This window comes from Parasteatoda tepidariorum, chromosome 9 (assembly GCF_982258835.1).
Source record: "Parasteatoda tepidariorum strain Cologne lab strain chromosome 9, Ptep-v5.0, whole genome shotgun sequence".
NCBI lineage: Eukaryota > Metazoa > Arthropoda > Arachnida > Araneae > Theridiidae > Parasteatoda > Parasteatoda tepidariorum.
Window position 1 is genome coordinate 36,679,869 of NC_141763.1, and position 14,936 is coordinate 36,694,804.

At 32.9% G+C, this 14,936-nt stretch overlaps 1 protein-coding gene and 1 long non-coding RNA gene across 2 annotated transcripts in view; one reads left to right on the top strand and one right to left on the bottom strand.

The window, feature by feature from the left end:
* The window catches only part of LOC147803964 (uncharacterized), a 323,077-nt gene that overhangs the window by 204,242 nt on the left and 103,899 nt on the right, over positions 1 to 14,936 (bottom strand). The gene's annotated exons all lie outside the window — the stretch shown is intronic.
* The window catches only part of LOC107451280 (diuretic hormone class 2), a 28,315-nt gene that overhangs the window by 6,717 nt on the left and 6,662 nt on the right, over positions 1 to 14,936 (top strand). Inside the window, exons 2-3 of the mRNA XM_087150465.1 lie at positions 3,874 to 3,990; positions 9,031 to 9,132. Coding sequence (XP_087006591.1) covers positions 3,890 to 3,990; positions 9,031 to 9,132 — 203 coding nt within the window. The 5' untranslated portion in view covers positions 3,874 to 3,889. The remainder of the gene's footprint in view (positions 1 to 3,873; positions 3,991 to 9,030; positions 9,133 to 14,936) is intronic.

Consider the following 14,936-nt stretch of genomic DNA (forward strand, 5'->3'; position numbering starts at 1 on the left):
GAATTACTCACTTTAATTTGAAAACTGAATTAATGTTTTAGGGAAAAAATAATTTTCTATAAGACTTTAAATGCTTTCAAAGATTTATGTAAGCAAATAAAATATGCAAAATAAAATAATTAATATCCATAAAACGTATTAAAAAAATAAAATAAATATGCATGGAGGTACCTATTTAGCATTTAACATCTAAAAATAAATATTAAATTAAGATTAATAAAAGTTTCTGCAAAGAAATTTAATAAATAGAAAAACATATGTCTGCGTTTCATCACATGAATAGGAAGCCCATTTAAATCAGAGAATAATTTTTTCAGCAAAGAATGTCTAGTACCTATAACTTCTTGTACATTTGAATTTAATTGCAGCGGAATGGAAATTTAGCACACTCCAGGAAGGATATTAGCACATTCCCGACGAAACAGGAAAATAAAAATCTTCCATGATTAATTGACTTTTGTTATGAACTAACATTTGCTTCATTTCTGGAACTCGGAATTCCAATGAAATGATTTGTTTTATGCCGTTGCTTTATGTTGTAGGTAGCAATGAACTAGAATTTTCTAGCAAATATCTGTTTCAGGGAGGTGAGTTGTTGGTGTACCGGTTGTATTCTTTTTTTTTTTTCTCTTTTGTCTTAAACGAATTCGTCTGCTTTAAGTAAATAGTAAATTTTGAGTCGAAAATATTTTAATTTCCCATTCTTTGCAGTTGCAAATTAACCATGGTATTTCTTTGTATGTGTGCAGATGAAAAATAAGTATTTATGTGTCCGAAAAAACAAAATGTATTAGGAAACTGTTATTATATTTTGAAAATTTATAGTGTTTTTATCAAGCTTTACTTAAAAAAATAATAAAATGTTTTATTATTAATTTTTAATTAATTAATTAAATTTATTTTATTAATTAATTTATTAAATATTTATTTTTAACTTTTTGTCCAAATGATCAATAATCAATTGGCCTTTTTAAAAATGACGCAAAAGATTATCGTGAAATGATGATTTGCCACAATTATTTAGAGGTTAAAACTTTTAGACGTTTAATATGGTTTTTCGAAACATTGTCGCCCAGAAAATAAAAAAAAACACAGCTTAAGTGCCTTACTTATGAAGCAAGGCTACATTTTTAAATTATGCATACCATCTTGCCATGAAGAATTATCTGTTATTTTATTATTCTTTTTTAATTAATTAATTTAATTTCTTTTATTATTTAATAAATTAATTATTTTTTTAACTTTTTGTCACAATGATGAATAATTAATTGAACTTTTTTAAACTGATGCAAAAGATTATCGTGAAATGATTATTTGCCACAATTATTTAGAAGTTAAAAGTGTTAGACGTTTAATATGGTTTTTCGAAACATTGTCGCCTAGAAAAAAAAAAGCAAGGCTACATTTTTAAATTATACATTCCATCTTGCCATGAAGAATTATCTGTTATTTTATTATTAGTTTTTAATTAATTACTTTATTTTCTTTTATAATTTTATCAATTAATTATTTTTTTTAACCTTTTGTCATAATGATCAATAATCAGTTGACCTTTTTTATGCTGATGCAAAAGATTATCGTGAAATGATGATTTGCCACAATTATTTAGAAGTTAAAAATGTTAGACGTTTAACATGGTTTTTCTAAACATTTTCATCAAGGAAAATAAAAAAAAAACCACAGTTTAAGTGCCTTACTTATGAAGCAAAGCTGTAATTTTAAATTATACATACCATCTCGCCGTAAAGAATTATCTGGACTCAAGAACGGGTAAATGACTTATATATTTTAAAAGTTATTAAACATTTTGAAAAAAAAATTTTTTAGCAACGTTTCCCCACTGAGATGAAAATTAACAAAATTTTAAGAGTTTATATAGTGTAACATTAGAGTAAATTTTTAAACACTGAAAAATTACCGATGCTTTTCTGAAAACTGTGGCTTTTCTCCTCGTTGACGTTTTCAGAATTAGTATATAGGTGCTAGCTACTGATAAACTAAACTTGACCTAACAGTCATGAGTAACTGTTACAAGTGCTCACAACAGTTATGAAAACAGCATATTATTCACTTAAAAAATAATTTCATGCGACAACAGAACCTTTGAAAAACAACCTTAATCCCTTATGATCAAAACTGCAAAATTGTAAGGGTTACTCACCACCTCCGTAGCAGAATTTGCGGAGAGAATCTACAGTTTTCGTAATTCAAAGTTGCCTGTAACCTCAAATCAGCCAAACCAATATTAATATTGTAAAAATTCAGCTTAATCTACATATATGTAACAAAATTTGCAAATATAAGGTCCTTAAAAGTTTTACATTTGTTATAAATATTATGTTTGGAAGTTAAATTTTATTCAATAATATTGAAAAGTTGGAATCTATCCCTCTACAATCAAGCTTGTCTGTAGACTTGTCTGTAGCCCCTCTACTATCAAGCTTGTCTGTAGACTTGTCTGTAGACCCTCTACAATCAAGCTTGTCTGTAGACTTGTCTGTAGCCCCTCAACAATCAGGCTTGTCTGTAGACTTGTCTGTAGCCCCTCTACAATCAAGCTTGTCTGTAGACTTGTCTGTAGACCCTCTACAATCAAGCTTGTCTGTAGACTTGTCTGTAGCCCCTCAACAATCAGGCTTGTCTGTAGACTTGTCTGTAGCCCCTCTACAATCAAGCTTGTCTGTAGACTTGTCTGTAGCTCCTCTACAATCAAGTAAGAGAAAAAATAATTTACGATATTCTCACAATTCAAAGTCCCGCAGTGGGTAGATCGTGAAATCCCAGTAGAACACTGAAGTCAAACATCACTGGCTGCTGCGGTCAGGGTGGGTGATCACTTTGATCAGCCGTCCACTCTGCATTTGATCAAAATTGTGATGGCGTGCCTTCGGATCAACCTCAGGGATGTTCCCCAGACATTCGCCGACGGCCCATTGTGCAGCTCTAGTGCGACATAAATATAGTGCTTACCTATCTCTCAATTCAGCTTTCTAATTTTTACCAAAAACAAGTTTAGAAAAGGAGTCTCAGAAATTTCACTCCATTCCTTTGTTTGCTTTTTTAAAATAAAAAGATTTCTTCTACCAGGCATACTACCAAATAACCCTCATCACTTCTTCGGCTTTGAGCTTTTTTATACGAGGGATAGAAGAATGTTAAAATTACATCCGGTCGTAAAGGGTTAAGTATAATGGGATAGTTATCATATTATAAAATTTATAGATATAAATTAGTATTCACTCGAGAATTCATTTTTAGCATTCATTTGAAAGAATACTAAAAATTCCTGGTTGGAATATATTATTAAATTGCATGAAAAATGTTGTAGAGAAAAACAGATTGTAGGTTTGAATTCAACGACTCGAAAATATCTAAGATCCGTTCAAAAATCCCATGCAACCGAAAGCAAAAAAATTTGTTCCCCAGTGCAACCTACCAAGCTAAGACATTAAAGGTGGCAACTATGAGCATTTCATTATTTCGAGATTTTTTAATCACATTGTATATGAACTAATCTTAATGAACATATGTCAGAGATGCCAACTGCTCCGGACAAGCCTAAATAATTAAAAAAACGGTAAATAACTCCTAAATAAATTTTTCAAATATTTGATAATTTTTGCATGCTATTTAAAAGGTATAGCATGACGTAAGTTTAAGAACGTGGTGAATTATATAAGCCTACGAATTATTTAGAAATAGTGGTGAATAAAAGTCTACTAAATTGAATTTATTAAACCAAGAATTACAATTGATAAACTACCACTTTAAAATATATATTTGCTGTCCGGAGCAAGTTGGCATCTCTGATATGTGATTACTTTGGTGCACATTGTCTAAATATAAATTAATTTTGATCTTTATTTATTTCAGCTAAAGAGTATTCGAGATGCCGAGACACATTTGCGGATTGGCTTTATTGCTAAGCTTTATCATATCTTCCATGGATTATACCTTTAGTTATCCAGCGAATGGTATAAGCAACATCAGGTACATAACTTATCTATTTTGTTGTTAAAGCTTTATTGTGAGTTTAAGCTTTGCTACTAGTCCTGTCGGTTGGTAGGGGTGCCTGAGGCCGGAGTGACCCTTTATTCCTTCGTCTTGTGATGGCGGATCCTTGTGGTGTTACCTTGAGGTCCTTGTATCCTAAATATGAAAGTAGAGAATTAATACTGAGCACATTGCCTGAGCGATATCATAAAATGATATATTTTCACAATAAGTAGGGAAAAAAGGATAAAAGAAATACACTTCTAGTACGAAGTTTGTCAAAAAATTTAATTGTACTTCCCAGGTACAATTCACTATCTCTCTTTACCTTCTTGACATTCTCACGCCTTGCTACTACCAAATACGGATTCTCCCCACTATTTCATTTTTAAATTTCCTTTTTTTTTTGATTAATACATTTAATTTAATATGATTATGACTACCTCTGTAAATAAAATAAACTTATATATAAGAGCAAGTTATAGAAACGAAAATGCACGAACACTGTAGCAATTGTAAAAAGTTAATTCTATCTACAATTTTATTTCAATTTGTTTCTCACAACCGCTTGGGAAATACTTCGTTGGAAAGAGTAAACGTTAGGCAGGACTGGTTAAAGTTTCAATATAACCAGTTGTGTTGTGTTGTTGTGGCTTATCGTCCAAATGCCTGACGAAGTCAGACAAGGTCCATCAGACCGTTGACCCTAAGGAAATCGAGAACCAGAATGGGGGATGAATATATGTCCTCTCTGGAAAGTCCCAAACAGTCCAGGATGTGTTCGGGAGAAGCCTGCTCAATTTGGCATTTGGAGCAGATCTCGAAGATTCTCTTGCCTTCGAAAAACGAGAGACTTTTTGTGTGACCTCTTGCTAATCTGGAAATTACGTTATATAACCAGTTAATAGTTTAAACAGGTAAATGTTTATTTTCTTTGCAACGATCAATTGTATTCATATAATCAATCCGCATTAACCATTTAAACTACGGACCTACTCTCTGCTCCTGAAGCATTTAGAAATCAACCATTATGATAGCGAAGATTTGATGTTCTGGGCAATCTTCTTGAATGGCCGTACAGACCTCCGTTACTTTAAGATGAGCACTTTAAATGGTTTTAGATATGGGAGCCCTTTCTTTGTTTTTCAGTGGTGCAGTTAATTTTGATTTTATTTTATAAACGAAAACGTACACTGTAAGATGAATATAAGATGACACCAGATGAGGACGTAAAGTTCATCAGGTGAACGATTTTCTGGAAAGTGAAATTATGTGCCGAATCTATTGACCACCCGGGATATCAGACACCAACTTTATGAGCATGTTTGAGAACCTATCAGAAGTGCAACATGAAGCTTGCAATTCTTCTCTGAAGAGCCGCGATGGCTCAGGGGATAGAGCGTTCGCCTTCCAATGAGGCGAACCGGGTTCGAATCCCAGTCGATACGAATTCCGCATCCGGCATGCACCGATCACAGTGCTGACGTGAAATATCCTCAGTGATTGACGGATCATGGGTTAGAGTCCCCTTGCCGTCAGGCTAACCGTGGAAGAATCTCGTGAACCTCAATCAGTAACCTTTTCGGTTACTTGATCTCTCTTCTTCTCCCCGAAGGCAAATTTCAAGTTGTAGCAGGTTTACGCAAATTCTGCTCCCAGGTCGCACCAACCACATTGCTGACGTCGTAGTCTGGACAAAACTTGAGAGGTTTTTATGGTTTTCCTCTCCGTGCACATAAATGCGGTGCAGTTCCTCCATCAAAAAAGTCCTTTTCGAAGGTTAGTTTGTCCCAATGCTTGATCCAGTAGTACCCTTGTCTTCTGGATTGGTTCAAAATTACAAGGCTATAGAATTAAATACTCGTGAACTCAGGTTTGGGTCGGTTGTTCAACTCTGGTTAGAAAGTATTTAAAAAGAAATCCTTTTCTGAAAATCATCTAGTACCAGAACATAGGGTTACTGAACAAATGGGAACAATTGTGGCGAAAAGTTTCGAACTGCCTATTTTCTGCATGTAATCGTTGTAAACTCTAAGTTTTGACGGGAAACTCCCAAATATTTTTCGTCACTAACGCTTCCTGCGTTTATGTATGTAATATGGATGATTCAATGATTGATGCTATGCATGAATGTACATAACACTCATGAGAGTTGGAAAGTATAAGCAGTGGTTAAATAATTTCAAATAGAAAAAAAAAAATCTTAATAAGGGATTAAGTCTTATTATATTTTCTGGAAAGTGAAGGTTTCACATCGTTTCCTGAAGGAAATAAAAGAGTTTAGATTGGCTTTCGACAAATGGTCCTATTTTAGTAACGCTGTGTGCTTGTATGAGGTGGCTGAGAGTTTCAATTGACTAGTCTTTCTAACCTGCAATTGCCTCCTGCAAAGCTTTATATTCTATAGGAATGAAATCTAGAAAACTGGCTGATTCACCGAATTTCTTCACTTTCCAGAAAAAATGTCGATAAAGTAAGCTGTAAGAGGCGGAGCGCTGTCACATGTTTAAAACAAATCTTGGCCAATAGTAGATTATAGGGCACGAAGACTCGCTGCTGGCACTAGTCACATTGCCTGTTTCAAAGACATGGTAAAGTGCGTCATATAAAAAAAAAACTAAGTATAAATAATAAAATTAATCGATACAGTCGTGAAACATACATTGGGAATCCACTTTATGCATATTTGTAGATATTAACTATTAAGTTGATTATAAAAAAGGAAAGAAAAATATTTAAAACGCATTTTAACCCCTTAACGATCGGTTAATTTTCAAGAAAACGGCCATAAAAGTGCCTATTTTTTTACTAGGGCTATTTGATTAGTGCTGACATCTAGTTTAAAATAATCTAACTATCTACAATCACATTAAAAATATCCTGGTGCTGCCATCTGGTGTGTAAAAAGGGAAATTAAATGTTTGTCGGGCAAAAGAAATTAATTAGTTTTATTCTTATTGGCGCGTTACTACTGAACACTCCAGCCCGGAAATATCACGGGAGCGAGAAGGAAGGCGTTAAAGGGGGCAGTAAGGACAGACATACAAGGGGCTAAATCTTGAAAAATAATATTTCACTTAAAGCTTGTTAGGCTTAATAAACTTTGTAGGATTTATTTTTAAAAATTAATCCTTAAACAGACCATTAGCTATAAAATACAAACTAGTGTATAAATTATAAAACATGTAGCACAGACGATTTATATATTTAAACTTTAATCTTCTTAGGAAGTAAAAATCTTCATGCTATACTCTGAAAATTTGAAAGTTGTCTTAAAGGGAGTAAGGGATGGGAATAAGGAATATGAATCACTTATAAAAGGATAGGGATTATATAAACTTCTTACTGCAATTTTGTTCAATATGTTGCCTTCAAATTGATTAGTTTAATAACTTTTATATTAATTAAATATTTTTTCCAAATCTGAATCGAAAAGTAAAGTGAATGTGTGATGGAGTGAAAAACGTACGGAGATGCAGCGATGAAACTCTATAAGGTTTGAAGTATGGTATTACACTACTATTCGAAAATGGAAATTAAGTAATCTAAACATTTATTCCAACTTAGCACCAATTTATCCATATCCCGTTCGAAAAATTCCTGCTCCAGATTCCATAACGCTTCCCATGGAGGTGATTGTTCAGGGAACTGAACAAATGATAACCCGAATGGGCTAAAGAAGAGGTATACACACATTCCCACTTACCTGTACACACCTTAGGAGGCTCAAATTTCATGACTTGATTGCCGACCATCCTTCGTATAGTCCTGATTTAACCCCTTCAGATTGCCATTTGTTCGGTCCTCGGAAGAATCACCTCCGAGGACCACGTTTCCAGGCACCGCATGAGACACATCAGGCTACACTTACCTCTGGTTATGGAACCTGGAGCAAGAATTTTTTGAACTGAGCATGGATGAATTGGTGACCCATTGGAATAAACGTATTACTTTGGTTCCTTCTTAGAATAGTAGTGTGATACCAAGATTAAAACATGATAAAGTTTCATCACCGTATCTCTGTACGTTTTTCTTTCCATCACATATTCGCCTAACTTTTTCATTTACTCTTGTATATTAACAGAGAGCAGAGAGTAGTGACAAGTAAACTATAAGAAACTGTCCTTTTCTGCCAAATTATAAAGATATTAAAAAAGCATACGGCTTACTTTAAATACAGCCTATCTTTCAAACAAGTTTTACGTTCAGCAACAAAAATCTGGACAGTACAGTGTTATTCATAATTCCCTCCGGGGTTTCGAAGTGTTATAGTAAAAAAAGGAAGACGAATATGGCTAAAAAGAACATATGAAATTATTCCGAAAGTATTCAAGTTTTAATTTAAGCAGTTGCCGGTAGATGGCAGTAACATGTACCACTGAAGCGAGTTGTAGTAAAGAAAAATGGCGTTTACAGGCAGAGGGAATTGTGAATAACCCTGTATATATTTTGCAATTACGCTGAAAATTTACTTTAAATATTTGGCGATAAGGTTTAACAGAAGGGACATTTTACAAATTCAAATTGAGATGTTAGGCATAAGATTTATGAAAAAATAAATTTAATGTTTTAATCAAAATTGTCATTTAAAAAAAATCTTTGTTACAAAATTGAAAATAAAGACATAAGGTGCAAATGTCACACTCTCAGAAGTTGACTCATAAAAATTGATGTACCAAAGTAAGACTAGAATTTTAAAAAAAGTCAACTTAAAAAATGTTTCGTACTTTTGTAAAATGTATATCTGCTTAAAAAATGAAAGAAATGCTACCAAAACTTAATTTACAAAGATAATCGAGTCTTAATAACGCAGGTATATGACAATGTGAAGGACTTGGAAGTACCAAGTCCTTCACATAAGGACTTGGTAAAGTCCTTATGTGAAGTACTCATTTAATAGTAAGTCATTTGAATTTTTATTTTTTTTTTTATTTTACAAACAACGTACATTAAACACACCCTTTCACCATAAAAAATAATTTTTATTGTTAACGTTTAATGTTGTATTTATTTATTGATATTTTTTTTCCTTTGAAGGTCGAAAAGATCTGCTTCAGATTCTGAAAATCCTGAAGATATAATACGCGTTCTCATGAAATTAGCGCAAGACGTTATACTGGATTCTGACCCTGGAATGCAGTACGTATTACTTTAATAATCAATATAGCTATACTCATTCTGATCTCGCATTAGCTGTAAGTGATATTATATTGCATATATGACTTATGATTATCAGTTTTGTTAGAGATTTGTGTTTTTGATTACGTAAGACATACCCAGAACTATTATTTAAGTCAAAGTAACTTTAAAACTTCAATTCTATTCAAAACTAGAGAGTTACAAAATAATTACAGTTTTCATAACATTAAATGAATGATAGAATCGCCTTAATGGCGGCTTTCTTCCACATATTTGAAATTTTTCAAATGACAATACCATGATCGCATTAAATTTTAATAAAACATTATAATAAAAACAAACTTTGGCATTGGCACATCTTAAACCTTAGACAATTGCTGTAACTATAATAAAAATTATTTTCCTTATTATAAAATTAATGTAAAATTAATATAAATGAACTAGTGGGCTGCGCCCCCTGCTCGCGAACGCTCGCCAACCTCCGAAAATTGCTACGCAATCTTATATGGTTCGCTTCGCAAACCAAGCTCGCTTCGCTCGCTATTAACTTAGGTGTGGGGAGAGTAGTTACTGACCATGTCAACCGTCATCTATGAAAAGGTACCCCGACATAGAGTCGAGTTAATATGTCTTATATACTAGTGAATTGTAGTTGTAATTTTGTAGTGGTAGATACGCTACAGTACTCCCCCACCAAAATTATATCTGTGATAGAATTCGATGAACGAATACCACTAGTTGATTCATTGCTGTTTTGTGAGAAGCCGGGAGAGCTGTATTAACCCTTTCGCGCCGACTGTCACAAATATGTGACAGCATAAAACCGTATCAATCAGGGTAAATATATAAAACAGGTAATCAAAGTATTTCTTTAGTAGTTTATTTGTGGACGGAGTTATAATTATTTGATTTATTTAATTCACCATTACTTTGTTCAAAATAAAACTATTTAGTTATACTTTGAATTAGCATTGATTTTATATATGATTAAACTAACAATAATTAAAGTAAAAGCAAAGTAAGTCTGTCAAATCAGCAACGACTACATTTAAATTACCGGTTTTTTATTTAATTACAACTTGATTCTGATTTTGTGCGAATGCATTTCTGAATCACCCGTCCCCAAGGGGTTAAGATCACCGTACTTTTTGAGTGCTGAATGTGAGAGGTGTATTAACTTCCCGGTCGTAGTTGCTCCTGTGTTGCCGTTAGCAGTCGAGTAATCACAAGTATGCAAGCCGACGTTGTGCGTGATCGAGACAAGACTGAGTAGCAACAGTGCGAGGAGGTGGATAATGTCGCAGTCACAAGCTGCAAGTCAACTTTTCAATGTGGATCATCCATCGCAGTAGGCGTTACTGTCTAGGTAGGCGTGTTCATATCGAAGTGGGCGTTACTGCCAAGGTAGGCATGTTCACATCACGTCCGAAGGTCACCAATGTGGGGAGAGGAGTAATCGACCATGTCAACCGTCATCTATGAAAAGGTACCCCAACATATAGTCGAGTTAACATGTCTTATATACTAGTGAATTGTAGTTGTAATTTTGTAGTGGTAGATACGCTACATTAGGTATATTGCAAATGCACAAAATTCTAAGAATTCAAAACAATCATTCAAATTCATGTAACAATTTTTTTTTTTTAAAAAAATTCACCTTTTTAGTAAATACTAAGTCATTAAAATAAATTTGAATTCAAATAAATGACAAGTAATTCGTTAAACCTATTAGTTATGAGCAATAGTATAAAATCTTAAAGCTCAATAGCACGACTGAGACTCATTTTTCAATGAATAACTAATAACAATAATAAAACTAAATAAATTCGTGATGTAAATCAAAAATCGTCAAATAAATTCGTGAAAAAAAGCGCTTTCGACAAAATACTAAAATAGAGATCTATTGACAAAGACTACTCACTTCTGCCTAGCTTAATAGTATGAGATTGCCCCAGCTGATAGGGTGAATTTCGGACGAGATCACATTTGATGAGAATGCTCTCTCCGGTTATTTCAGTTTCTGTTTTTAAAAGTGCTATATGTTGAGCCGCCTCAGCTAGATTTGGCATGTGAAATTTTTAGCGGTGATTTTCTAGCGTTGCCATTCGGGAAGTTGTAATGAGGCTTTCTTTTGTCACCGTGTTAGAGAAATATATACATATATACAGGGTGTCTCAGTTAAGCGTTTCAGAACTTCTAAGAGGGGTAGGGGGCATACTGACGACACGAAATCATATAGCAATGTGGGGTCGGAAATGCTTTCCTGAAGCGGTGACGTACACAGAAGCACCATAAAGAAAAGAGACCGTAAGTGAAAAATCGCTATAATAATACATTGAAAAAATTATATGGTACATGGTCCAAAGTAAGTGTTCGAAGTTTCTGCCACCGGCTACACTGTACACCTCACATTTCCGGCGCATGGACATTCGAGCATTCTGCAATACTCCAGGCATATCTCGCAGGCAGCTACTGTCATTCTTGCAACCAGCATTATCAACAGGGGTGTCATAAACCAGTGTTTTCATATGACTCCAGAAATCAAGACGTGATAGGTCGGGTGACCGAGGAGGCCATATAATTTTTTCAATGTATTATTATAGCGATTTTTCACTTACGGTCTCCTTTCTTTATGGAGCTTCTGTGTAAGTCACCGCTTCAGGAAAGCATTTCCGACCCCACATTGCTATATGATTTCGAGTCGTCAGGATGCCCCCTACCCCTCTTAGAAGTTCTGAAACGCTTAACTGAGACACCCTGTATATATATATATATATATATATATATATATATATATATATATATATATATATATAAGAAAATAGACTGTAGAAAAATCCAGAAATTGAAAAAAATAACAATTGTTAGTTCTTTTACGTTCGTCCTATTGGCTAATATAATATATAGGATTTTGGAATTACTAGCGAGAATAGGGACAAACTCCAGTACCTTCTAATAACAATATAAATTGCAGGGCAAAATCAGGAAATTTTGCCATAAATAACTAAACATCAGTACAACTGGATAGTATTTTAGTTGTCTAATTGATAGGAAAAAAAAATTATACCCGAAACTGATATTCAATCTTGAGTTCGCAACCACTTGAAAAAAATATACTAGAAAATAAAGTAAAATTTAACAATCAAAAACATGCATACATCATTGTAAAAAAAGTTAACAGAAATAGTAAAAAATACTATTTTATATTTATTATGTAAATGTTTGTCCTACTAGCTTAGAGGTTTAGAATATATATATATATATATACAGGGTTATTCGTAATTCCTTCCGGGGTTTCGAAGCGTTATAGTAAAAAAACGAAGACGAAATATGGCAAAAAAGAACATATGAAAGTTTTAATTTAGGAAGTTGCCGGTAGATGGCAGTAACTTGTACCACTGAAGCCAGTTGTAGTAAAGAAAAATGGCGTTTACAGGCTGAGGGAATTATGAATAACCCTGTATATATGTCTTTGGAATATATTGTGCCACTATTCTTCTATCTAATTTAGGGTTTTGATATATATATATATATATATATATATATATATATATATATATATATATATATATATATATATATATATATTAAGAAAATGTTTTAAGGTGAAATACAAAAAGTAATTACCTTATGCGAGAATGAAATCATTAACATGAAATGACAAGCTAAATGGCAAACAAAAAAACTAACTGGTGAAAGCACTAAAGGAGCTAACAAAAAGGAAAAATATTAAAAGGAAATTAAAGTGGAAGCACAACCAAACATGGCAGCATCGTCAGGGGGGTAATAACACGCAGCCAGTGTGGGAGCAGTTTCAATGATTGGCGGTATAATGCCACAAACAATCATACCCATATACCCTCCACATATCCATATACATTTCATGTTAATAATTTCGTTGTCGGATGAGGCAATTACTTTTTGTATTTAATGTTAAAATATTTTCTTCAAATATTCTTCCAGGTCTGACACTAGCAGCTTAGTGCTGTCGCAGCTTGCTTGGAATCTATTTCTTGAATTTTCCTTTTTTTTTGTATTTGTATCTTGAACTGAATTTTCTCTCTCTCTCTCTCTCTTTATATATATATATATATATATATATATATATATATATATATATATATATATATATATATATATATATATATATATATATATATATATATATATATATCCACCTTCCATTAAGGTGAACCGGGTTTGAATCCCGGTAAAAAAAAGTGTACCTATAACGACGTTTTGTCGATACGCACGCGGCTCCCACCGACCACAGTAATGACGTAAAATATTCTCAGTGGCAGACGGATCATGGGTTAGAATCCTCTTGCCGATAAGGTAACCGTTGGAGGTTTTCCTCTCCATGTAACGAATATGCTGGTTAGTTCCATCAAAGAGTCCCCCACGAAGGCAAATTTCTCGCAATGCTTGATCCAGGAGTTATCTTGTCTTCTGGATTGGTTTCAAAATAACAATACTACAGAGTTGAACATTAGTAGTCGAAAACCCGAAAATTGGGTCTGCTGTTCAACACCAGTTGTGAAATAAAATAAAAAACCCTGTTTATGTCTGATATATGATATATATCGAATAATAAGCGATATATCTCATATATCGAATTGCCGATTCGATATATGAGATATATCGAATCTCTCCGGAACATTTCATTGAAAGAGAGTTTCAAAAAATTCCATACGTAAAAATCGGGAGCTACTCTTAACACCTTCGCGAATTTAACGTTTCAGATGAAGATGTAACAATATATGTAATGCGATTTATAACTTAGTCTTTTCTCGGTTAATTTTTTACTACACTACTCGATACTTTTACTACTTTACTCGATTAATTTTTTATTACACTACTCAATACTTTTACTACTTTACTCGATTAATTTTTTACTACAGTACTCGATACTTTTACTACTTACACGATTAATTTTTTACTACACTACTCGATAGTTTTACTACTTTAATCGATTAATTTTTAGCTTCGGAATTTATACATCTAGGTTTTGCTAAGTTTGGTGTATTTACAAAAACTCTTTTCTAAATTCTACCGCTTTTCAATTTTGTAGGTTTGCAAAAGAGAGAAATATTTTGCTGAAAAGCAATTAAATACAATGCCACAGATGTCAGAAGAAAATTTATGATGTCCTCAAACAAGTTTCAAAAGTGATTTTGCAATAAATATTTTATGAATTTCGCATCATTGTTTCTGAAGTGATTTTCTTTTATTTCTTACATTATGAGAAAAAAAATTTCGTATTTTAGTTTTAGTAAAATAAGAAAAAAGTTTACAGCAGGTCGGAAATGTGTAGAATTTTTATTCATTTATTTATTTGTTTTAATTAAAGTTAAATTATACGAAATATAAAGTAGTGATAATGATAAAAATTACGTAGAAAACAAGACATTTGTATTAAGTACGTAGCGAAGAATTTAAAGCACTTCATAAAATTATTTGTAAGATTTATTTACTTTAAAATTATAATTATTTTTATTGGAAATGCTTCAGATAATATTACTTTTCAAAGTAATTGTTTTCTCATTGTGTTGAGTGCGTAATTTCTCAGTGAGATCCCTGGATGATGTTCTTTGTACAACATGAACGTATTGAGTAAGTTTGTGAATCCAGAACTTTCTGTACAGTAATTCTCAAAAATAAAAATAAATTTAACAAACCTCGGATGCTAAGCAAATACTTCATAGACGTTTTCGTAATCGCAACGTTTGTTATCGGGTCAACATGATTGAATACGTGCCTCAATCAAATTTTTCTCCAACAGTCTGGAAATCGAGAAATGATTC